The sequence below is a fragment of the Mustela putorius genome, unplaced genomic scaffold, assembly GCF_011764305.1.
Source record: "Mustela putorius furo isolate JIRA1106 unplaced genomic scaffold, ASM1176430v1.1 tig00003901_pilon_pilon_pilon, whole genome shotgun sequence".
NCBI lineage: Eukaryota > Metazoa > Chordata > Mammalia > Carnivora > Mustelidae > Mustela > Mustela putorius.
The window spans coordinates 18912822-18938167 of record NW_025422049.1 but is presented as its reverse complement, the minus strand read 5'-3'; the positions used below and the strand labels follow the sequence as shown (position 1 = coordinate 18938167).

Here is a 25346-nt window from a genome sequence, read left to right as displayed (position 1 = left end):
TAGCTCTGGCGCAGGGTGATCTAAGAAAGAGGTATATCACACACCCGCAAATGTAGGTAAGAGTATTTGCTCTCCACGGTGGACCAAGGCTGAAGTGTGGAGAGAGGGTTAAAAATGATGTGTGTGTGTGTGTGTGTGTGTGTGTGTGAGAGAGAGAGAGAGAGAGAGAGAGAGAGAGAGAGTACACTTACTGTTCCATGTAAGTCTATTGGGGAATGGATTTCAATGCTGGCTCCCTCTCTTGGGTTGCCATGGTGATGAGAGCGTGAAGAGCAAGTGACAGCGGACAGAGGAATGCAGTGCCATCCAGAGATCCAGTGCTTCAGGGGGAAGTAACAAGAGTCTCCTCTCAGTGGAACCAAGCTTCCCAAGGCTTCAGGGTCAAACAGAGGATGAGAAGGGGGTCTTGTGCTCGATGATTTGTTATCTCAGCAGTGCTTGGGCTGTTGCCAATGTGTCAGAATGAAAGCCGGCCAGCCTCTGGTGCTGACGGTCAAGCCTGCATCCTCTACCCCCAGAATGACGTCACAATACTGCTTCCCTCAGTGCTTTCAAATAGGTATTGCCCTCAGCACCCATGCTCACGGCGCACGTCAACACTTCCTGGTCCCCATACTGACTAAGGACAGAGTTGCCCTTTTGAGCCCCTGATGGCTATGTCTGACAGGAGATGAGTGGCTGAAGCAAGCTGACTGTAAGGACAAGGCAGAAGTTATTTCTCAGCAGGACACGCAGCTTGGCTGGGGAGAGAATGTTCACCTCTCCTCAAACCTGTCATTGAAGCTTTAATGGTATTCTTGGCATGTGATTGAGGTGTGTCAGTCTCGGGCCATCAGTCCTGGGAATTTACTGCCCTTTCTTCTAGGAGAAGAGTCCTCGTTTGAGAGTTTACTGAGGATACAACTTAGCCTCAGGAGAAGCAAGAAATTTGTTGTCAGAATGCAGCGATGTGGTCTCCAAACAATAAGCCACATCCTGGGCTATTGATGCTCCATGTTTAGCTGGAGCTCGGGGACATGGGTGGCTGCAAAAGATGGTGGAAAAGATTTGCGGGTCCAATCCTAACTTCTGTGCTGAACAAGTCACTTCTTGTCCCATCATCTTCAATCTCCTTATTGAAAAATGGGACTAGAGCTCCTTTTCTGATTTCATATTATTTTATTTTTTCCTCCCCCTATGATCCTGTTTTGTATCTTAAATTCCACATATGAGTGAAATCATGTGATAATTATCTTTCTCTGACTGATTTCTTTCACTTAGCATAATACCCTCTAGTTCCACTCATGTTGTCACAAATGGTAAGATTTCAATTTTTTGATGGCTGAGTAATATTCATTGTATATATGTCTTCTTTATCCATTCATCTGTTGATGGACATCTGGGCTCTCTCCATAGCTTGGCTATTGTGGACGTTGCTGCTATAAACATTGGGGGGCAATTGCCCCGTTGGATCACTACATTTGTATTCTTTGGGTAAATACCCAGTAGTGTCATTGCTGGGTTATAGGATAACTCTATTTTTAACTTTTTGAGGAACTTCCATACTCTTCCCCAGAGTGGCTGTGCCAGCTTGCATTCCCACCAGCAGGGTAAGAGGAAGACTCTTAATTCTAGGAAACAAACTGAGGGACACTGGAGGGGAGGAGAGGAGGGGAGGGGGTACCTGGGTGATGGGCATGAAGGCGGCACGTGATGGAATGAGCACTGGGTGTGATACGCAACTGATGAATCACTAAACCCTACCTCAGAAACTAATGATACATTCTGTGTTAATTCATTTAATTTAAATTAAAAAGAAGAAAAATGAGAGTATATCATGGGGAGGTCTACAAGATTCTAATGAAATCATGGATGTAAAGCTGCTCTGAACCACAGAAAGGGGCTGTGTAAAGCAAGCTTATTAACAGTCACAGGATGTACAAAGATGTGCAGCCCAAGATTCTTGGAAGTATATACACGGAAGGAAACACCTGCCTTAGCCCAAGTCTTGGCCGCAAGCCTTAGGTGAGTTTATCAACATTGCCTCTCTTGGGGCAAGATAGTGGGCATGGGGGCATCCACGACCTAAGAGAGCATGTTGGGGAAGTCAAGAAGAGTCAAAAATGAAACTTCTAAAATGATAATATGTGTCCAAAAAAAAAAAAACAAACCCAAAAACAAAACAAAAAAAACAGTACTGGGGGACCTGGGTGGCTCAGTCGGTTAAGTGCCTGACTTGGTTTTGGCTCAGGTCATGATCTCAGCGTTGTGAGATCAAGGCCTATGTCAAGCCTCCTGTTGAGCCCCACATCAGGCTCCACACTCAGCGTGGAGTCTGCTTGAAGTTCCCTTCTTCTCCCTCTACCCCTCCCCCCCCACTCTCTCTCTCTCTCTAATACATAAATCTTAAAAAAAAAAAAGAGCAATGCTGTATATATCATTGTATCTCATATCTACAATGTGCCAAATATTCTAAGTCCTTTACATGCATTTTCTCATTTAATTCTTACACTAACCCTGTGAAATTAGTTATTATTATTTTTATCTTACAGATGAAGAAGCCAAGGCTTAAAGATCAATGTGCTATTTTGCCCATGGTCACTTAGCCAGCAAGGAGGAGAACCAAGCTTTGAACCCTAGTCTAGCGTGACTCCAGAGTCTGTCCCCATGACCACCTGGTGCTAGCTAAAAGGCTGGTCATAGAACCCTTTGCGGCCATGGGCTTCTGGATCCCTTGCTTAGTGCTGAAGGTCCAGGCTCCGTCTTGAGCTGGGCCACTAGGGGGCAATGCATCTCCTGCTATTTCTAGACCGGGCTTAATTTGCTGGGGCCTTGTGGGAGTTGGCTGTTCTCTCCCAGAGGCAGAAGGCTTTGGGAAGAACCCAGAGCCTGACTCTAGCTTGTTCTTGAGCTTTCCCTCAACCCCCTTTTAATCTGCACTTGGCTCTAGGCCCCAGGCATCCCCAATGTTGGGGATAGAAATGCCTTTGCATGGGGATTTACCTGCTTCTCCTCCATGTAGGCACAGGAGAGTAGGTGAGCTGCACACCCTCAAGGGCCCTTCCCTAGGGGAATCCATAGAAGGTAGGAGGAGCCTAGTAGGTAGGAGCCAGGACTCTCTATCTACACCGCCCCAGCCTTCCCCTCAGCTTCCCCACATCGTGGCTGCCACTTAACCTCTCCAAGCCGCTTGCTTGCTTGCTTGCTTTTTAAAGATTTTATTTATTTGACAGAGACACAGCAAGAGTGGGAATACAAGCAAGGGGAGTGGGAGAAAGAGAGAAGCAGGCTTCCCACCAAGTGGGGGCAGGGGGTGGTGGGACTCAGTCCCAGGACCCCAGGATCATGACCTGAACCAAAGGCAAGTGCTTGAGGATTGAGCCATCCAGGCGCTCCTCCTAGCCACTTTCTTATCTGTGTGTATGAGCATGACGCCACCCATCCTGCTGGGGTTTGGTGAGCCTTGCTTGGGATAAAGTATGTGCCATAAGGGGTACAGTGCCTGAAGCACCACCTAGACAATGGGTAGCTCCTTCCTCTGAGCCCAGAATCTTCGGCCAGAAGGAAGCACTCCCAGCAGAGGCCCAAGCCTTTCAGAGGCCATACAGCGCTGGGGGGGCAGGAACAGGAGAAGTCCCTCATTGGCCCCTGGCCCCTGGTAGCCCCCGTGCCTGAAGAAGCCCAGGCAGGTTCTGTGAGAACCTGTGACTGCCCAGCAGGAGTCCTCCAAACGTCCTGACCTTGGTGACACCTTTCAGCATCCCTCAGTTTTTCCTGGCCCGGAATTATTCCTAACTTCCGACTCACTTCCCTCCTGCCAGAAGTGAACCTTTGTTTCTCCCAGGAACCAACCCCCACTTCTATCCCCCGCCCCTCGACAGATTTAATCTTTCCCCAAGTCTGTAAATTTCATTTCTTGAAAGCATGGGATTCTGGAAGGAGACAGACCTGAATCTTGCTCCTGCTGCTTATCATTGTGGAGGAAACTGAGGCACATGCTGTAATAGCTCAGAAACTGGCTCAGCTGTTTATTAACTGTGTGACCTTGAGCAGATTCCTTCATCTTTCTGAGCCCCAGTTTTCTTATCTGTACTAGTGCTTATGATCCAGGATTGTTGTGAGGATTAAGTGAGATAATACGTGTAAAGCGCCTGACACTTAGAAGGTGCCATGGATTACCAGCTGTGTGATTTGGAGCAATTTAAAAAAAAAATCACTCTAAGCCTCAGTTTTCCCAACAGTACCTTTCCCTCAGGTTTGTTATATTAAAAGAGTTTATCTCTGTCACTTTCCTAACCGTGCACCCAGTCCATAAGAAGAATTCAATGATTATCTGCAGGGTGCCTATGTGGTTCAGTTAATTGTCTGCCTTCAGCTCAGGTCATGATCCCAGGGTTCTGGGACTAAGTCCCTCATGGGGCTCCTTCCTCAGAGGGGAGCCTGCTTCTCCCTCTCCCTCTGCCTGCAATTCCACCTGCTTGTGTTCTCTCTCTCTCTCCCCCCACTCTCTGTCAAATTAATAAATAAATAAAATCTTGTAAAACATAAATCAATGATTATCTGCTATTGTAACTGTTATCCTCCTAGCCACCCTGTTGCCTCTGGATAGGGAAAGCTCCTTCTTCCACCTCAGTGTTACTAGCTCCAACCCACCAACCCCCCAACCACGCACACGTGGCTATCTAATGAGCAGCATGTCTCCTTTCCTTCCTAGCACCCTGGTGTCAAAGGGTGGCCTGAGTTCCCTATTCTGACCTGTCAGGGGCCTCGTGTCACCTCCTGCATTTCGGGTTTACCCCCAGATGGCAAGGCTCAACGCCCGTGTAAGCACACAAACCCACATACAAAGACCTTGCTAACTCTTAGTTTACTCGCTCATCAATGGGCATAGTAATCGTGCCTGTCTCCTAGGCGCTCATGGGTGTTATGTGAAGAGCAAGTACAAGGCAAAGAGTGTTGTGGCTACCGCTTCCTGAGCACTCACTCTTTGTCAGGTTTTTATACCTGGATTTCTGTGCTTTGCCTGGGGGGTTGCAAAAAGCCTTCCGACCTGGGAGCAACCCCAAAACACAGTACCCGACACCAGGCTCCTGACAGATCCAAACAGGGAACTTGGGCCACCAGACCGCCTTGTTAGGGAGTAGGGTTGACAACCATTTTACAACAGGGTCCTGAAGCAGAAAGGAGACAAAATGCGCACTAGACGGACACACAGGCTCAGTTAGGGGCAGAGGGGAGAGATGACTGATGGTGATACCCACTGGGGCAGGGAAGGCGGCTCTCCTTGCCTAGAGACAGAGGAGAATAAGCAGAGAGCTGAGAGATTGTTGACACATGAGTGGAGTCAGCCTACGGGTAAAGCCAGGCTGGAGGAATTTATAGTGCTGCCTCTTTCTGAAAAGGGTTCTCCCTCTGTCTTCCCCTGAGCCCATCCTTCAAAGCCCGGCTCAGATGCAGCCTCCCACTAAGCTGATGTACCCACCCTCTCTCCATTGCTCTTGGGAGGGGGGGAGAAGCCAGAAGCATTAGTGCTGGGGTGAGGAAGTGTGGGGCACAAGGATGAGTCAGCTGTCGTGGAGCTGGAGGAAAGCCTCTTGAGTTTTGTGCTGGATCTGAAGTTGCTGCAAGGACTGGATACACTGATAACAAAGTAACTCACACGGGGTTCTGGTTACTCATAACAGTGAATTCCAATCACTTAGCAACTACGTGTGGGGAGGAGGATTGGAATCCATTTCAGGGCAGGGGACTGGGAGGAAAGGGGGACAAAATGTCTGCCACTGACCAACAGGGCATGCGCACTGAGGAGGAGGAGCAGAGGGAAAGTGAGAGGAGCTCATTCTGAGTTAAGAATTACTGCTACGAGGGTTTTAGGGTCTTTAAGCCCGTGGGGATTTAGGGATTTGTAATTCTATGCTATATAATACTCTAAAACCAAGGATATTGGGATTCCAAGGATTTTAAATGCCTACAACCTATGGTACAAGGACTCGAGCAGTTTTTGAGCTATGAAATGCTGGGAGCTTAGGACCCAAAACAAGGATTTTAAATGGAACACTGGACATGTTAAAATACCAATCCCCCTTCGACTTCAAATCAGTCATGTTTTAACCCTTGCGACAGTGATTTCCAAACTGTCTTTCCAACAATCTAGGGATCCCCGTGCCTGTCTCACAGAGGAATGGAGAGTTAGTTTTTACAGGAGAAAGGACAACAGGATGGGAATTCTGCATCAGCCGTTGTAACTTCGACCAGGGCAACTCCATATTCATTTGGTTTGTATATTGGTTTGCTGTACTCGGTCCAAAAGAAGGGTGTTTCTGGGGCACCTAGTTGGCTCAGTCAGTAACTGTCTGCCTTCAGCTCAGGTCATGATCCCAGCGTCCCTAGATTAAGCCCTGCATCAGGCTCCCTGCTCAGCGGAAAGTCTGCTTCTCCCTCTGCCCTTCACCCCACTCCTGCTCTCTCTCTCTCAAATAAGTAAATAAATAAAATCTTTAAAAGAAGAAGAAGAAGAATTAGAAGAAGAAGAAGACGAAGACGAAGACAAAGACAGAGATGAAGACGAAGAAGAAGAAGAAGAGTGTTCCAGCTAAAGCACAAAAAGGAAGTTTTTAAGCCTCTGGCCTAGGAAAAAGGGACCAGAAACCTGCGGAGAGTGGCCCGGAAAGCCACATTTGATCTCTGTTTTGTTTTGTTTTTAAACCAAATACCGCAAAGATTCTTCGACTACTATACCAAATGGTGCCAGAGAAATCAGGTGGATCAGGATAAAGCAGTCATTAGCTGAGTAAACTAGTCATTAGCTGACTCTACAGATAAGCCCATGTCTCCTATAAAACTAATAATAACTGCCACTGCAACTACAATTGCGATGACTACTACCATTTACTGAACACTTTTACTATGTGCCAGGAGCTATACTAGGTACTTTACACATATTATCTCATGGAATCCTCACAACAACCCTGAGAAGAAGTATTAGTTTCTCCTTATGACAGATGATGAAACTGCGGATGAGTGGACAAGTTACTTGCCCAAGGTCATACAGCAGGCAGACGGTAGAGTCCGCTTTACTTACAAGCCAAAACAGAATGGACTATAGGAATCCAGGTGGTCAAAGGTCAACTGTCTGGCAGCCTCAATTAAGGAATGAGGTTAAACTTTGACCAATAGATGGCACCAGTGTGTGTGTGTGTGTGTGTGTGTGTGTGTATGCGTGTGTGTGTGTGTGTGTGTGTTGTGTGTGTGTGTGTGTGTGAGTTCCGTGGTCTGCTCAGGTTGTCCAAATTCAGGCACTTCCCAGGGAGGGCTCAGAACTGAAGCAGTCCACTCTCAAGTTGAAGGAGGAGAGAAATGGCCAGCATTTTGGGCCTGAATCAAATGATGTCACCCGGTCCTGTTTGTAGCTAAGGAAAGATCCGGGAGACCAGCAAGTGGAGGGACAGAGGAGGTTCCTTAAGAAGACCTGAGAATTTTTTCCTTCATTTCCTGAGCATGTCCCTTATACAAGGCAGTGTGCTGTATGATAAAGTCACATGGGGATATCAGACACAGCCACAGGCGGACAGAGGCAGATGCTATGGTGGAGGAGGTCATGAATATATGGGGGGACCCCACCGGGACTTTAAGTTCTGGGGAGGCTTCACACAGGAACGGTGTCGGTGTCTGAACTAGTCCTATTGACTGAAGGGGAGCTCACCAGACATACAAAAGTGATGAGGCATTCCAGAAAGAGGGTTAAAGCCACCAAGGTGTTCAAAGGCATGACACATTCAAGGATGGGCACCACAGGCTTCAACTGTCAAGAGACGGGTCTGAAGAGACTGGCAAGAACTAGGCTGTCAAACAGCTTAGAATATCAAATTAAAGGCTTCATTTGTGAATATATGAATAGAGAAGCCATAGATTCTCAAGGGGATCTGTGATCAAAAGAAAAAAAAAACGGTAAGTTCCAACTGTTGGTGAGGCAATGAAGAGCATGGTAGGGCTTTCAGCGGAGCACGCTATGGTCTGATCTTGGGACCAGTGAGTGGGGAGGGCACATTGCGTAGGAAGGCAAGAACATGAATTGGGGTAATCGGGGCAGGATGGGCATGAGGACCTGAGCTGTAGAAGATACAAATGGAATCGAGGAGATAAAGTTGACAGGAGTTAGTAATCAGCCCCCTTGAACCCCCTCCCTGCATGTATACTCTCATCTCCAAAGCTCAGCAGAGGCTACACGTCTCACTCTCCCCCATACTCCCATACTCCGGGCGTTTTGGAGGCCTATTTGCTCCTTTCCTAAGCTGCTGTTGAAGTTTAATCGAGCCTGACTGATTTCACATGTTGACAGAGAAAGCCTGGCCCCATGCTGGGTCAGTCCGGGCCCTATATCCCCATGGAGTAGAATCTGTCAACTGACCTCAAGTAGGGCAACGAATCGGCCTTGAGCTGTTCTCTGACCCTCTGCCCGTGGCTTCACAACATGGGCAGAGTTCAGTTAAGAAATCAGCACAGTTCCAGGAAAAGGGCACACATCATCTAGTTTATTTTTCACCTGATTTATTTCATACCAACATACAGACCTCAGTGGATAGCATGCAAAATACATGGAGGTTCTCCAAAGCAAGCTGATTTCCTAGATGCCCCTTTCCTATCCTGCAAGGCGCCTCAAAGAGGTGCCCCCATTTTGCTTGGATCTGATATTGGTGTCTCTGCAGGGGAAGCCAGAAGTCAGGCTTTATGAAGGAAGGCAGGACTCTGGGGCTAGCTGGAATGCTGGGGAGTCAAAGGCCCCCTGAAGAGTAACTGGTTCTCTCTGCATAAGCAGGTATTGTCTTGAACTGCTTCTGAGGTGCTTCAGAAAGCAGGTCTTCCCCTAGAGCTCCTTGGACCCCCTCATTGTCAACACCACAGCAACACAGACAATGAGATGCCAGAGGCCTGGGCTCACAGGCTAATTGAATACAGCCACTGTGAGCTGGGCACTCCAGGGCCCAACTTATAATCCAGAAAGCTGTATCTGGAGATTCCTGCCTCACTGATGTTCTATTCTAGAGCCTTGCCAGTCATCCTGAACCCCAATCAGACTCTGACCAGTTCAGTTTGGGCATGTCAGGAGAGGGGAAGGAAGATGAACTGTGGCCGTGTGTGGTGCTGACCTTGGTACCCTCACACACTCTTCTGGCCCCCTTTCCTCTGTCTCCTCTTCCTTGTCCTTTTCTTCTTCCCCCTCCTCCTCTTCGCTGTCTGAATCCTCATATAGGTTGATGGTTGCCTGGACAGGGAAGTTCTGCAGTAAAATCTCCCCATCACTGTACAGGTAGTCAAAGGAGCGGGATTTAGGCCAGAAGAGCCTGTGGACAGAGAAGAAATATGGCCCCTGACTTAGTTAGGTCTCATACGTGCAGAGAGGCAAGGAAGGCCAGATGGAAGTCCACCCCTAAACTCCTTCTCCTGCCCACAGTAGTGAGGCGAAAGGGAAAAGAATGATTCTAACAGAACTTTCAAAATGGCCCCAGGCAGGAAGGTCATGTCGGTGGGCCTAGAGCTGTGGAAAGCCCCTGCCCCGGCATCTGTCAACTCTGACATTGATCCCACCCTCCCCTCACCCAGACTTCAGAAGTCTTCTAGCCAAGAATTCTCTAGCCCTGCGTCCCCCACATCTCACTAAGGCTTCCTTCGCTGACCCCACCCATCGGGGCTCATTCTTAGGGGTCACCGACAGATCCTCCAAGGAAGCCAACCTTGGTCAACTCTCTGAACCACCCTGGGCTTCAGTTTCCTGGTCTAAGAAAGAGGGATCCGGACACTGCCTGCCTCCTCCTGCTCCACAGGGCTGCTCTGAGGATTAGAAGAGCTGACAGATCTACGTCAGGTTCCAAGCTGAGCACCATAGGCTTACCTGACGGGATGATGGAACTTGGAGTCAGCCTTCGTGACTTCTGCACCTGTTGGACCACCAGTAGCCTGTCCAAAGCAAGAGCTAGCATGTGACTCAAAGCCCATGGCCACACAGCTGCCTCCTCTGTACCAGGACTCCCAACCCTCCCTAAGATGATCTAGAAACCTTAGACATCCCTGGGGGCAGCCCCTGCGCCTCGTCCCCCACAAGGGGCTCTGTCCTTCTGGTTGTAAAACAAATCCACAGAGTCCTGGGGGTTGTTTGCTTTCCTGCCCCTATTCTAACACCTGTTTGGAGATTGGCCGGGAGACAGAGTTCTACTGAGCCACAAAGATTCAGGGGAGGGGGCTTGCGGTGTGGGGGAAGGGAGAGCACTGAGGTTGCATGCCAGGAGACCAGGATTCTAGCACCAGCTCTCCCACAGGTTAGCTGTGGGGCCTGCCCAAATCCTTCCCCACTCCTGGGCACTCATCTCTTCATCCTTCCCTTTGAAACCCCAGAGAGGCCCTCCTCCCTCAGTCATCGTGAAATCAAATGTGAGGGAGGCTGTGGAGAGGCATTCCCACATCTGCAGCCCGGACCCAAAGGCAGGGGCGCTCTGGAAAGGGACCTGCTTGACCGCTGTGAACGCACGTGGCTGCCTGTGCATGTGACCGTGGGACACAGGGGCTCAGACTCACCGAATCCACCAGTCTCCAAACCTGGCTCGAAGGGTCACTTGTAGAGGACAGCCAGGGCCTCCAGAGACAAGCTCCTCTAGGACAGAGAGGCAAGATCAGTCGTGGCGGAAGGAGATGGGAACCTCCGAAGCACTTGGCTCTGATGCCGGGGCTCCAGGAAGCCTGCCGTGAGGCCCCTGAGCCCAGGTCAGGGCTCCTCCGCCTCCTTCAACAATGTGATCATTGCTCTTGTCAGGCTGCTTTGTAATTATCTGTTTACTCGCCGTTGAGCTTCTTGGGGGCAGACATAGGTATGATTGCGTCTGAATCCCCAACGCCCAGAGCAATGCCTGGTACACAGTAGGCATTTCACTCAGTGTTTGTTGACTGTTGCATGTTTGGAGGAATAAATTAGGGTTGCATGGAAAATATCTGGCCCCCCATCTCCTACTCCAACAAGCAGAACTGAGAGTCCTGCCATCTTCCTGCACTGGGGAAAGTGGCCTGAACTATTCCTGGGCCCACTGCTTCCCCACTAGACTTCCAGAGGTCCGGGAAAGAAGCAAATGGAAATCTTAAGGCCTGGTCAGGAAAAAGACAGCCCCCCCCAACCCCCACCACCAGTAAAGGCTTCTTGGGACTTTGGCCCTCTTTTTCCCACAGCCTAGGTCATATGGAAGACATGCACGCAGTGTGGATGTCTCCCCTGTGCTCCTCAATGGACTGAGCCCCTTGGCCCATGAGGCCCTGGCTGCTCACCTTTAGCTTTGGCAACGCCTCTGTCCCCAAATTCCCTCCTGCCACCCAGAGGGATGAGTGAGGTGAGAAACCAGTTGAGGCACCCTAGCTTGAGATGGGCAAGGGGCAGTCTCTGGGGGCTGGGAGGTCTTACCCTACCCCTCCACAGGGAGCAGGGGCACCCTGGCCATTCATCCATTTCATTGTCCCAGGAATCCCAGGACCCCACTAAGCCAGAGTTCGGGTCGCCAGAGGCCAAGTTCCACTTACCTTTCTTTGCCACCTACTTGCTGTCCAGAGGAAACAAGGACCGATGGACTTAATAGGTCAGGGAGTGCCCGGGGGTGCTGCACAGGGGCTAGAGCTAGGACTGGGGCTGGGACAGGGGCAGCAGCAGCGGGAACAGGAGGGTCCATCCTTAGGGGGTTGAGGCCAGGCAGGCCGTAGGGGCTCTCATTTCTCAGAACCTCCTGCATTCTTTTGGCCTTTCCTGGGAGACCCTTTTATAAGGCCTGTCTGGACTCATAAATTATTCAGGGAAGAGCAGGGCTGGGGGACCGGGAGGAGGAGGAGGGATGAAGATTTAGAACAGGGAGCTGGGGGTGGGGGAGCTGGGTCTCTGGGTGTGAAAGCCCTCCCAGTTGAATAAACAGAGTGTCGGTGGGAGGTGAGGGGTTTTCTTTACCTCCAAGTCAGAAAAGAAAACACAGAAGGGGCAAATCACACACCATTTGTGCAAATTCCCCAGGCAGTAACAAGGCTGGAGGGGGGGAAAGGAGGGAAGCTCATTAGCACCCCAAACCACAGAAAGCTGTCAGGCACAGAGGGCTGGAGAGACGGGCCTTTGGCAAAGCCAGTTCCCAGCAAAAAGGGACAGCTGACCCGGCTAAGGCAAGCGAAGGACTCACACGTTATTTCGGCTCAAAACCCACAAGAGATGTGCCCAGTAGACCCGACAGAGGGTGACTGCCGTTAAGCATGCCACCTGGGTCAGGAAAATAGGAGGTTGTGGGTGGAGCAGGTCTAGCTGCCCGTGGGGTCACCCTGGAGCCTTCCTTCCATGCCCTTTGTTTTCTGTGTCAGTTCCTTTGCAAAAGTGCCCAAATCTCCTCTCGTGGCCTCAGCAGTAAGTAATCTAGTAAAGGAGTGCAGGCAGCATTTCAGGGCTTGGAGGTCAGATTCCAAGTCTCAGAGCTCGACTCCCAGTCCAGAAGCCAGGATGCTGGGGGGAGTGTTGTAGGGGAGATGGCGGGAGGCAGGGTTCTTTCTGGCAGCTAAACTGCCTCAGAACCATCCCCAGCCCAGGGGCTTTTTTTTCCCCCTCACGTGTGAGACGAGGGTTCAGGGTGCAGGTCCAGTGGTCTCAAGGGGCGCTGCCAGCCTGAACATTCTGTGACGGGGTTGCATGGTAAAGGGGTACTGACCCCGGGGGCAGGGCAAGCAAGCCAAGCGGCTGCAGCACCGTCTTTGGCCTTCGCCAGTCTTCTGGGCCTTTGCCAAAAAGCTTCCAGTTACAACTGCTGGTGGCCTCCTTGTGCTTTAAAGTCCCGGAATATTTCTCCGGAGCTCAGCATCCAGGACCAGCATGGATTTAGCTTCTTGGGTATTCATCCAGGTCGGGTTTGTGATTGTCCAAAATCTGAAACAACCTCAATGTCCAATAATAGGAAACCAGCTACATTCATTAGGGTAAGTCTTTGCCAGTGAATACTAAGCAGGCCCTCACAATCAGGCTCTAGAAGGATAATCATCAACACAGAAAGTGGGAAAGAACATCAGATCCTAAAATCGTCTGAGCAATTCGATTCAAGGGCTCCTCTTTTCTCTCTTCACCCACCCCCTCCCCCCCACCCCACTTGAAATTCCAGCCCCACCGGGAGCTCTGTAGCAAAGGAAAATTGGAAACAATATCAACAAATGCCTCACTTTAGAAAGCTGGCTCAACAACTCCTGGAACAGTGAGACAATTTCACATTCAAATTGGCTTGGGGAAAGAAAACAAGCAGGGTCTATCCAGGATGCCGTGTTGGGGGGCGGAGGGGGAGACTGCTTGGAAGAAGGAGGAAGGTGACTGCGATCAGTTCTGGGAATAAGACTGTGGGAGATTTTTACTTCCTGCTTCGTCCTCCGAAGTTCCACAGGATCCTGCTGTCCTTTGGGGCAAGAGAAAATAAAGACGCAAGAAAATTAAGAAAGAAGGAAATGCTTATCAGGGAGCAGAGAACCCTCTCGGGGGGAAATGACACTCCGTGGGAGCGAGGCCGAGGCCCAGGGCGGAATCTACAAGGAGACACATTTTGGCTCCATCCAAGGAAAATTTCTAACAGCCCAGCCACCACCTAACCCAAGGGCCTGGCACGGCCCCAGCCCTCGATAAACAGAGGTTTATTATATGTGTTGAAATGAGGGCAGTGGCATGCGCTGCCTCAGACTGAGGTAAGCTCCCTGGCCCTGCTTTGTGGAAGCCCAGGCTGGAGCCTGTGTCGGGAGAGGGAAAAGGAGGGCTGCTGGGCAAGTCCGCGTTTCTATCAGTCTCTGAGGGTTCTTGCTCAGTTGACCTCCAGAGGATGAGAATTTGCTTGTATGGCTTGGCTTCGCAGGCTCCAATGAGGTGTGAGGCTGAGGGGGAGGAGTCAGGTGGAAGAAAATTCTGGAAGGACTGGGGCCTGCGAAGAAGAAGCAGACCTACTGGCACTCCCTGGGAGTTTCTTGACCTCTAGGTGACCGTGGGCTCCGAAAACAAGCAGGACAGAAGAAGGCCAGGGAGAAGAGGGAGACATGAACTTCTGAGCCCAAGCCAACTCAGCCATGCCACCCATCCCACCACCTCCAACCTTGAACCTGTGTTCATTCAGTCATAGTCCTTCACTGCTGGGGCTGTCCAGCCCCCTCACTCCTCTGAGCAGCCCACAGGTTTCCCCTCCCAGCATGCTCTTCTGGAGCCCAGGTGGCCTTTGGGCCTGTCTGCAATGGCTCTTTGGTCTCCCCACACGACTGCTCCTCCTGAGAATTGTGTCCACCTCATTCAGTGTATGGGAGATGAAGCCCCTGGCCCATCTCGGTGGGCTCTCTCCAGCCTGAAGGATTTAAGGCCTGCAAGCATCACTGGACAAAAGTGGGAGCCTGGCTATTCTCCCTTGCAGTCAGCACAGAACGGGAAGGAGCAGGATGGCCAACAGGGTGGTAAGGAAATGTGTGGAACAACCAAAATGTGTCACATCTTGGCAGGGTGATTATGAGCCTACCTCTGACAGCCCTGTGGTATCTCTGGGCTTTGTCAGTGATTCCTTTGCCAGGCCCTTCTGAGAGGACTGGGCGCCTCCTCTGGGCTACACGGCACTGGGCATTGCCTGGAAAAGGAAGGGACTAGAAAGAGGAAAGTGCTGAGGACACTGCCTCCAGGTGCTTATAGCCTAGGGAGGGAGACAAAACCTGCACAAAGCCAGCCAGACTTAGACATCCCCAACTGGGGCCCTGTCCCCCTCAGCCACCCTCAAGTGCGTTCCCAGTCAAGCCCCAACTCCAGCCTCCACATTTCCCTGGGCCCCATTCCAAACTTCCTTCAGCTCCCGACCATGTTCCTGCTCCACCCCTCTCCTCCTACTTCCCTGAGAAAACAGAGGCCTTCAAGCATGAATTACCTCAGTGCCCTGCCCCACCCCCCAAAAATTGGCTGGCCTCTCCAACTTCCTTCCCCCCTCCAGCCCTCCCTTCTCAAGGGACAAGGTGCCCCTCTCGTTAAAGGCTAATCCCTTTATCTGGGCCTTGGCCTCATCCACCCTCCTTCTTTGAGCCCTTCTTCTAGACATTATTCCCCCTTCTCTGCAGGGAAGTCCAGTTTCTTGGTACTAGTTCTTTCCTTTCTGATTATAAAATGGTGGTCTCTTTTATGCCAGAAAATAAGGCCCCTCTGGCCCCAGATGTGTTCTCTTGTTCGCTTAACATGTTCCCCCTATCTCTGTCTCTTTTTCTCTCCCCCTCCACTTGCCTCTCTCTTTTCTTCCCATCACCCTCAAATGTACCTCAACTTACTACAGTTTGGCCCCTGCCCCATCTTCCTAGCGAATGGGCACCACCGAAGGTCACCAACCTCCCCTTCTAATTGCCAAATTCAGTGATCTCTTTGAATCCTGGATGGCAAAAGACACTAGTGGCCAAGCCCTCTTGGTCTCCACCATTACTCTCTTGTTTTCTCCTCCTTCTGGAACCGTTGCTCTTGGTCTCTGTGGCTGACATCTCTTCCTCTGCCCATTGAGCAGACCTGTGGTTCTCAGTAGCAGTCCCCGAATTAGGCTAACACACAGTGATGTTTTCAGTTAGTCACAGCAAAATGGAAAACGCATGCAAAGGAGAGGTTTTCAATAATCCAAACTTAAGTCACTTATAAAAAGGACTGTCCTTTATTCTGAGACTATGCCCTTCCTATTTGTGGGGTGGGGAAAGCAAAATAGTCTTTCTTTTGTGAAATGATCACAGTGGATATTCATTTTTTTTTCTTTAATGCTCCAACTTGGCAAACTAAAACGTTGGTTTCTCTATGTCAGTCCCGTTAATGTTTGTTGAATGAATCAAAACTCGAGAATGATATTTCCTCCCTGGCAAACCTCCTCCATACCCACCTCAGGAACCAGCATCAAATGGTCCGAGTCACGCAAGCAAAAACCTCAGCCATTTCTCCCATCTGTCTTCTCTGGGCTCCCCTGCTCAACTCATTGTTTCTTTGACTGTGGCCTCATCCATCCTCTCTCACCCGGCCACCTGAAACAGATTCCAAGGCTGTTTTCCCTTGGCCTTGACTTGGCCCTTCCACGCCCCCCTCCCCCACAGCCACCCCAGTGATCTTTCTGAAACAAACACCTGAGTACAGTCTTCCTGCACTGGAAAACTTCTGGTGATTCCCAGTTGCCCAGAAGAAATATCCAGACCCCTATTAAGGGAGTGACAGCTGAAGCCCTTCACTTCCTGAGCCCGACCTGCTTCTCCTGGCTTCTGCCTCCCGTGGCTTCCACGCACGCTCCACGACAGCTTCCCTTGACTTGACCTCCTCTTTGTAAACAGGCCATGGCCTTTCACCCCTAATCCTTTCAGGGTTTGGGGCCTCTGGAGGTCTTAATCCCATCCTGTGTCAGGTTTATCATGGACAGTGTTGTGGGTCACAACCGAAGGTAGGGCTTACAAACCAATGGAGTGGGTCATAGCCAGCATTTAACCAAATGAGCAAAGAGAAGCACGGATCACATATGGTGAGGATGTAGGTCATTCTATGAGACTTTTGCTTTTGTCATATGGAGATGGAGAGAGAGATCGAAGCATGCACAAACGCATGTACTGTGTACACCATGCCGCACAATACATTTCTTGCTGGCGGTCACAGTCACGGTCACTGTCACCAGATTTGCCCTCGGGCCTACACGTTGTTCTGTGATTCACTTAGCGCTGCTCACGTCACAGCCCTTGCTCTCCAAATGGGTCTAGTCTCACTGGGGAGCGTAACAGAGGTCAGGAAAAGGGGTAATCCCGGTTGGGAGACCTCTTGGAGGAGGGGGTGGTTGAGCTGGGCTGGGCCTAAGTCGGCAGAGAGAAGGGAACGTGTCATCCTGGCCAGCAGAGCTGGCACAGAAACGGAGTGAGAGGAGAGAACATTTGTTAAACATTTATGTACCAGGCACTGTCCTAAGCATTTTGCATGGATTAATTTGTCTCACAAACAACCCTATGAGGAAGATACAAGCCTCATTTTATAGATGAGATTAAAATACTTGCCCAAGGTCAGAGAGCTAAACGTGAGGAGACTGGGATTTGAGCTCAGGTCGACTCTGTGCTTGTAACCACTGCAGTGCACCACCGCTGGGGGCTGGTGAGGAGAGGGGGGCCATCCCGGGAATAGTGGGAGCCCTAGCCCTCAGAGATAGGACCGACAATGGCAGGCAAAAAGGCCCAGAACTGGTTTTGCACTGACCTCAGCAATGGAGATCTTACTCTTTCCCCCCAGCCTTTGCCTCTTGAGCCAGGGCCCCTGGAGTTGGGAGGCAGGAAGCCCTAAAAGGCCGGTATGGGGGCCCGAAGCAAGGCAGGGTCTGCTCTGAGAGAGGAAAAAAGGGGAAGGTTTTCTCCCCCACCCAGTCTGACCCCCAAAGCAAAAATAGCAAATGGTGCCTGGGACCTCTGCCCTCAAGTCCAAATGTCCCAAATGTGCCAAGTCCTGGACCCAGTCCCTTGGTTTCCTGAGACAGAGGGTCCCCTCTGGAGAACAGTTTGTTGCCAGGTCAGCCCTCCTCCCACACCCTCTGCCTCTTGGCCTGCCACTGGAGCCAGGCTGAGGCCCATGTGGTGCAGGGAGACCCCCCCTCGCAGCTCCCCATTTGCTCCTCATTTGAAAGCCAGGGGCCTAGAAAAACAGCTTGGAGGAAGCAGCAGGGGCGGGAGGAGGGTGCCCAGGGACGGTAACTCCCAGCCAGGCTCCTTCCCTCTGCTATTCAGTCCATCCTGCCCCCTCCCTGGTTCCTCTGGCCAGCCTTGCCAGCCCCTCTTCTCTGAGGCAGCCTCTCTCCCAGCCTGGTCTGGGAAGCCTCTGAAAGACACGGAACTCTGGGGAGTGCATTCTCTTCTTTCCCTGGTCTTGGAGTCCCGCTGGTCATGCCTAAGTAAGGCCAGATCTTGCTGACTAGTGGCAGGTGTCTTCCCGGGAGGTGGGTACTGATGGGGTCCTGAGAATAGCCACCAGCACCACAAAAATAAGGGAGCATTTATTGAGCGCTTACGATGTGTCGGGCACTGTGCTAAGCACTTTCTTTTTTTATTACTTCGTTTACTCCTTGTGGAGGTCCTATGAGGTAGGTACTGTTATTGCGCCCATTTGAAGAGGAGCAGGAAACTGAGGTACAGAGGGATGAAGTGACTTCCCAAATAGCTAGCGAGTGACATAGCTGAGACGGGAACGCTGGTGGGTTTGGTTTCAACCCCCACCACCCCCCCCCCACCACCACCAGGAGACTGTAGAATACAGCCGCGTGGAGGGTGTGATCCCTTCGGTGGTCGCCCCTGTGGGCCACTGTGGTGGGAGGCAGATGGCAGAAGGGGCCAGTGGAAGACGGTGACCAGCATCACAACCTGAGAAAGACTCTCCTGTCCCATCACCGGTGCTCTGGGGCTGGGCGGATCCGTCAATGGCTCCACCTCCCAACTACAGAACTATAATACGGGGCACAGCTCTTCACTGAGCCCTCACCAGCCGCTGCTCTAGATGGCTTGGGCTGCCAATCTAGCTCAGGTCCCCATCATCTAGCGTCTGTGTATCTACGCTGGACCTTCACGGGGAAAAGCTTGGCCTCGAGACTCAAATACTCAAATGCTGCATGGCCCGTGGCAAATGACTTACCCTCCCGTTGCCCAGTGCCCGCATAGGTGAAATAACATAAGGGTCCCTACCCCGCAGGGTTGTAGTGAAGGTTTCACGAGACCGTGTAGAGGTTGTTCAGTCAGACATGTCCTTGGACCTCAGCCTCTGTTGCCTGTTGACATTATTGTAATTATTCCAATAATTACAGCCGCATCACCGTGGTTAGGTTCCCAGAGCTTGGGAGACAGGCATGAGTTGGATTCCCTCCTCGAAATCCACCGTCCAGGTGGCCTTGGGTCAATTAACCAATCTCCCTGAGCCTCAGTTTCCGGTGGGAGGGGGCGTGGAAAGAGTCGTGCCGTATCACAGGGCTGGCGTTGAGGATGAAATGAGATTCTGTAGGTAAATTGGTGTTGATTTTTTTTGTCCCACATATTGTCAGGTGTTTTCTGCACACGTGGCCAGATTTGCCTTCTTAGCTCAGTTTCCACCCCGTTCACGCACCGGCACCCACCAGCAACCCCATGGCTGGCGGCAAATGGCAGGCACGGCTTTCCCCGTGTTTTCAGCCTCACCTCCAACTCCACCCAGATTCCCTCTCACTTCCCGCAGGCCTTGCTGTTACACGGGCCCTGCGCGTGATCATCTGCACCTCCATGCCTAGGTCTAGAAGGCCTCTCCTCTTCCCCATGACTAAAATTCTACCTCTCCCTTTCCAGGTCCTCTTTGAACCGACACTCTCTCCAGGGAACCCCCAAACATGCCAATATCCACCACCTTTTCATCTGAGTTCCCTTTTCAGATGTGATGGGAGCCTCCCTATTGAGATGATCAGGGAAGGGGCTTTGTCATCTCTCCTCACTCCTGTTGGCACCTGGCAGAGGACTGGGTCCACAGCAGGAGCTCATTCCATGTGAATGGACTGTCATTCAATAGCAGAGAAGACCGTCTGAAGCTAATAGATTCAGTCTAGCAGAGCTTTGGGGCTCTAGTGTTGGGTGGCAAAAGGTCATGACAGATACATGGGCCATGATGAGGTTCTCTGTTAGTACTTTGGCCTTGCAAGACAGAACATCCAACATCCCAGGAAGGGGGAGTTTTAGAGGGTAACTTCTGACTTGGCTGGGACAGCTCAGGAGCAAAGCAGGTCAAGAGAAAAAGGGGCACAGTAGAGGTCCTTGGGGGAAGAAATCTAGAAATTCTTTCTTCCTTTTTATTCCCAACTGCCTCCTCTATGGACAGGACAGGAGTTTCATCTTCAGGGACAAGTGATGGCTCAGTTGTTGGGTGTCTGTCTTCAGCTCAGGTCATAAACCCAGGGTCCTGGGATTGAGCCTGGCATAGTGCCCCCTGCCTGGGTGGGGAGCCTGCTTCTCCCTCTGCCTCTGGCCCACCCCCGTCCCGTCATGCTCGCGCTCTCTCTCTCAAATAAATAAATAAAATCTTTTTAAAATGTTTCATCTCCACCCTCCCTCTTGCGTCCCCTTCCAGTTTGGGCCTAAATCACCAGCCCTAAAAGTGTGACCCAAAGACCACTGGGCGCCACTAAGATTCATTCAAGAGACTCAGACAAAACTACTCACATGATAACACGAAGATGTTATTTGCCATTTCACTGTGTTGACATTGCCCTGATGGAGCAAAAGCAGTATTTTTTGGCATAAATGCTGGCGCCTTAGCTCGGATCGAGGCAGTGGCGCCAAACTAACATTCATGCTGTTCTTCATCATCGATGTATTCCCTGTAGAAGAAATGTCAGTTCCACTTTAAAATGTCTTGATGAAACCGTAAAGATTACTTTTTATTAAAATTAACCCCTTGAGTACATGTCTTTTCAAATAGTCTGTGTGACAAAATAGGAAGGGTGTGTAAAGCACTTCGACTGCGTACTCAAGTCCGACGAGTGTCATGAGGAAAAGCACTTATGTGATTGATTGCAAGCCAAAGTAGCCAGTTTTTCATAGAACCCTCTTGCTTTTTTTTTTTTAAGGTTTATATATATTTGAGAGAGAGACAGAGAGACAGAGAGAGCACAAGCGGGGAGAGAGGTACAGGGGAAAAAAGACACAGACTCCTGGCCGAGCCAGGAGCCCCACGTAGGACTCCATCCCAGGACCTGGAGATCATGACCTGAGCCAAAGGCAGATGCTTAACCATCTGAGCCCCCAAGTGACCCCATCCTTTTTTTTTTTTTAACTTGAAAGAACGATTAACAGACAAACTATGGTTATTCATACAGACGCAGGCCACTGTTCTGTTGAAAATGAGTGAAGTGATTGTCATCTCAAGGAAATCAACTGATTGTATTTGTTGTCCACGATAACATTTAAGCTTTCAAGTGAAAACCAGACTTTTGGAAAACTTGATCTGTCACTGTGAACTTGAGAGTTTCTCAGTACCCTAAAGACATTTCTGATAAGATACTCACGAATGCAGCCTTTCACATTGTATAATCATACAGTAAGTCAACAATTGGAAGATCTGTATAACCGGGTAGGCCAGTATTTTCCAAATGACTAATGCATGTTACCAAATCTTCCATAGATAATAGATCCATTCAAAGTACAAGATAGACCGATGGATTTTAATGTAACAGAGTACAAAAAGTTCATTGATATGGTTTCAGAGTCAACATCACAAATAAGCATCAGGAAACTACCATTTGTGAAGTTTAGGTGTAGTATGAAAGAAGAATATCCACAAGGTATTAGTTTTCTACTGCTGCAATAACAAGTTACCATCAACTTAACAACTTAATACAGCACCTACGTCTTACCTCACAGTTCTGTAGCTCTGAAGTCCAGGTGGGTTCACCTGACATCTCTGCTTGGGGTCTCACAAGACTGAGGTCAAGTTATCTTGTCAGCTAAGCTGGGCCCTTATCTGGAGGGCCTGTGGGGAAAGTCTGCTTCTAGGTTCACACAGAATGTTAGAAAAATCCAGTTCCTTCAGGTTCTAAGTCTGAGGTCCCCATTTCTTGCTGGCACTCTCCTTGGAAAGGGCGCACATTACATTACATACACATTACATACATACATCCAGGCCCACCTGGATAATTTCTGTTTGCCAGCTAACTAACATGATCATGGAAGTAATAATATCTGTAAACAACTACTCTCAAAGGAGACAGAATTTATACACAGGTTGAGTGTCATTTGGGAGTCATTCTTAGAATTCTGCCTAAAAGGCTATTTAAACAACACCCATCTCTATGACATATCATCATGAAGTTGGGTTTTATTCATCTATTTTTTTTAAAGATTTTATTTATTTATTTGACAGAGAGAAATCACAAGTAGATGGAGAGGCAGGCAGAGAGAGAGAGAGAGGGAAGCAGGCTCCCTGCCGAGCAGAGAGCCCGATGCGGGACTTGATCCCAGGACCCTGAGATCATGACCTGAGCCGAAGGCAGCGGCTTAACCCACTGAGCCACCCAGGCGCCCCTTTCTTCATCTATTTTAACCGAAAAACATATTGCTACGGACTGAAAGCAAGAACAGATATGAGAATCCCTCTGCCTTTTTGTTGAGTCAGATATGCAGCAGATTTTGCAGAAATGGAATATGATCCTACTTTTCTTGTTAATTTTTTTTTGTTTGGAAAAGAATTATTTTTTCATAAATATATGTTACCTATTATAACATGCAATGAGTTCATTGTTTTAAATGTAAAAAGAAATGGTTTCGGGGTGCCCAGCTTGCTCAAGTCAGTAGACCACACGACTCTTGATCTCAGGGTTGTAAGTTCAAGCTTCACATTGGGTGTGAAAACTACTTAAAAATAGAATCTTCTTAAAAACACAAAACAAACAAAAAAAGCAGAAACAGATCTATAAATGCAGAGAACAAACTGATAGTTACCAGAGGGAAGCGGGTGGGGGGAATGGACAAAATGAGCAAAGGGGAGTGGGAGATACATACTTCCAGTTATGGAATGAATAAGTCACGAGAATAAAAGGTATAGCATAGAGAAGATAGTCAAGGATAGTGAAATAGTGTTGTGTTGTGACAGATGGGAGCTCTGATTGTGGTGAGCACAGCGTAGTATATAAAGATGTTGAACCCCCATGCTGTATACCTGAAACTAATGTAACATTGTGGGTCAACTATATTACAGTAAATTAATAAATAGCTTTAAAATTTATTAATTTTAATTTATAGGAATGTTAAATATCAAAGATATAATCCATAAAAAGGAAAGCCCTAGTAGAGTTTTAACTAATACCTTATTTATTTACTTTTAAATATACACACATATCCTTTTAATACTCTGACAGAATGTGGAAGGATGCATAAAATTCATGCTTTTGGGTGTGAAGTTCCATGAATTTTGACACAAGCGTGAAGTTACACAACCATTCTGTAATGCTTCCCACACCCAAAGAATTCCCTGTGCCTCAGCATTTTGGTCAACCCCTTGGTCCACCACAAACCTCCAGCAAGCACTAATCTAGTCTTGTCATTTTAAGAATGTCACGTAAATGGAATCGTGCTAGAAACAGCCTTCTGAATCTGGCTCTTTTCACTCAGCACAATGCATTTGGACTTCATCCTTGTAGCTGTCTATATCCATAGTACATTCCTTTTTCAGTTCTGAGTAGTATTCTGTTGTACAGATGTGCCACAGTTTATCCATTTACAGTTGAAGGACATTGGGTTGTTTCCTAAATAGTTTTTTCAGGGTGTAAAATCATCCTGAGACCAAAAAAATTTTTTTTAAGATTTTATTTATTTATTTGACAGACAGAGACCACAAGTAGGCAGAGAAGCAGGCAGAGAGAGGGGGGAAGCAGGCTCTCCACTGAGCAGAAAGCCTGACTTGGGGCTCGATCCCAGGACCCTAGGCTTGATCCCAGTACCCTGGGATCATGACCTGAGCCAAAGACAGAGGCTTTAACCCACTGAGCCACCCAGGTGCCCCTTGAGACCACAAATCTTGAGAGATGATCGTAAGAAAAGGTAATGGAGGTATCATTTTTTTAAAAAGATTTTATTTATTTATTTGACAGATAGAGATCACAAGTAGGCAGAGAGGCAGGCAGAGAGAGAGAGAGAGAGAGAGAGAGAGGAGGAAGCAGGCTCCCCACCAAGCAGAAAGCCTGATGTGGGACTTGATTCCAGGATCCTGGGATCATGACCCGAGCCGAAGGCAGAGGCTTCAACCCACTGAGCCACCCAGGTGCCCTGGAGGTATCATTTTTCCATGGGAAACCAGTAGATGGAAAGAGCCATATACTGCATGTAGAATGGAAAGGATTTGCAGATGAGATGGGGGTATGGAGGGCCAGAGAAAGAAGAACGAAATTAAGTCTAACTCTGAGGTTCCTGACTTAAAATGCCTTTCGCAGATGGAGAAGACTGAGGTTTTAGTTCAAAGGGAATGAAGGATACAGTTTTGGAGATGTTGAGGTTGAGATGATTTTCAGTTATCCAACTGGAGATGTCAGTATATAGGGGTCTGGATTTCAGAGGGAAATGGCAATTTGGAAGTCATCTGAGTACAGGAGAGATAAATGGGACCTCCAAGAGTGGGAATGCACAGCAAGAAGAGAGGGAGAACTAGGTCCGGCTCCTGAGGAACACGGCTTTCTTGGAGTCTAGCAAAGGAGGAGGAGTCAATGAAGAAGTAAGCCAGAGATAGGAGAACTCTTGTTGTATCACAGAGGCCGAGAGAAGCGAGGGCAAAGTGATCCTGGACACTGAATTCCACCTAGGGGTCAAGGAAGTTAGGGACTGAATAGTGCCCATCAGGGGCGCCTGGGTGGCTCAGCCCGTGAAGCATCTGCCTTTAGCTTGGCCCCTGATCTCAGCGGCCTGGGATGGAGCCCTGCATTGGGCTCTCTGCTCCCCAGGGAGTCTGAATCTCCCTCTTCCCTTTGGGTTCTCTCTCTCTCAAATAAATAAATAAAGTCTTTTAAAAGAATTTCTTTTAATTAAAAAAATGGAAAATGCCCACGGGATTTGGTGACATGACATGGGGTGGGCGGTGGAGTCATTTGTGACCTTTATGAAAATTTCTTGGATTGGTGAAAGCACAGGGATATAATGTCTCAAATCTTCTCTCTGCCCGAGGTCCTAACTCCTCCCGTACATAGTCTTCTCATCCCTGCCCCTCTTGCCTGGAGAATCTCTTATTTCTCCTTCTAGACTTCTTCTCTTCGTAGCACCTTCTCCTCCCTTTCCCTAAAGACCTTGCTTTATACAGACCTCTCTTAGATTTGGTTCCGCCAAGACCTGTCTCCTACCTGTCCTTCCACTCTCTTTCCTAACCCATCCCTACCCTCATTGTCCTCCCTTTATGATGTTCTGGCTCATTCCTCTCCTTAAGCGGAGGCTGCCTTACCTGGACTGCTCTTTTTTCAGGCCCCTCTCCATCCCCCCCACCCATCTAGGTTCACCAGCTCTCAGCAGGGGTCTTAGTTTGGTGACCAAGATACCTCACAGACTCGACACGGAGGAGTCATATGCTCTGGCAGGATTCCACCAGGATCTGACAGTGCTGACCTGTAGGAAACACGGCGTTAAAACCAAGTCCTTGAATGACTGCCAATCTGCTAACCACATCCTGCCAACACAATGCCCTCATCCGCCCTGGCACCTGCCCCTGAGATTCTGCCTTTTCCTATTCCCAGTTGAATAGAGTCACCTCGAGCTGATAAGGTGCCCCTCTCCTCCAAATTCTTTCTCGCACCCCACTGAGGTTTTTCGCTTAGAGAATGCTTTCATATTCATTAGTCTGGCCT

At 49.3% G+C, this 25346-nt stretch overlaps 1 protein-coding gene across 1 annotated transcript; it reads right to left on the bottom strand.

The window, feature by feature from the left end:
• Positions 1-8498: 8498 nt before the first annotated feature.
• On the bottom strand, positions 8499-13093 carry RIPPLY1 (ripply transcriptional repressor 1). The gene is made up of 4 exons (XM_004769000.3): positions 11536-13093; positions 10549-10624; positions 9869-9933; positions 8499-9320 (listed from the first exon to the last, which is right to left on the bottom strand). The coding sequence occupies exons 1-4, from the start codon at positions 11739-11741 to the stop codon at positions 9065-9067; spliced, it is 603 nt and encodes a 200-aa protein (XP_004769057.1). The 5' UTR covers positions 11742-13093; the 3' UTR covers positions 8499-9064.
• Positions 13094-25346: the final 12253 nt, after the last annotated feature.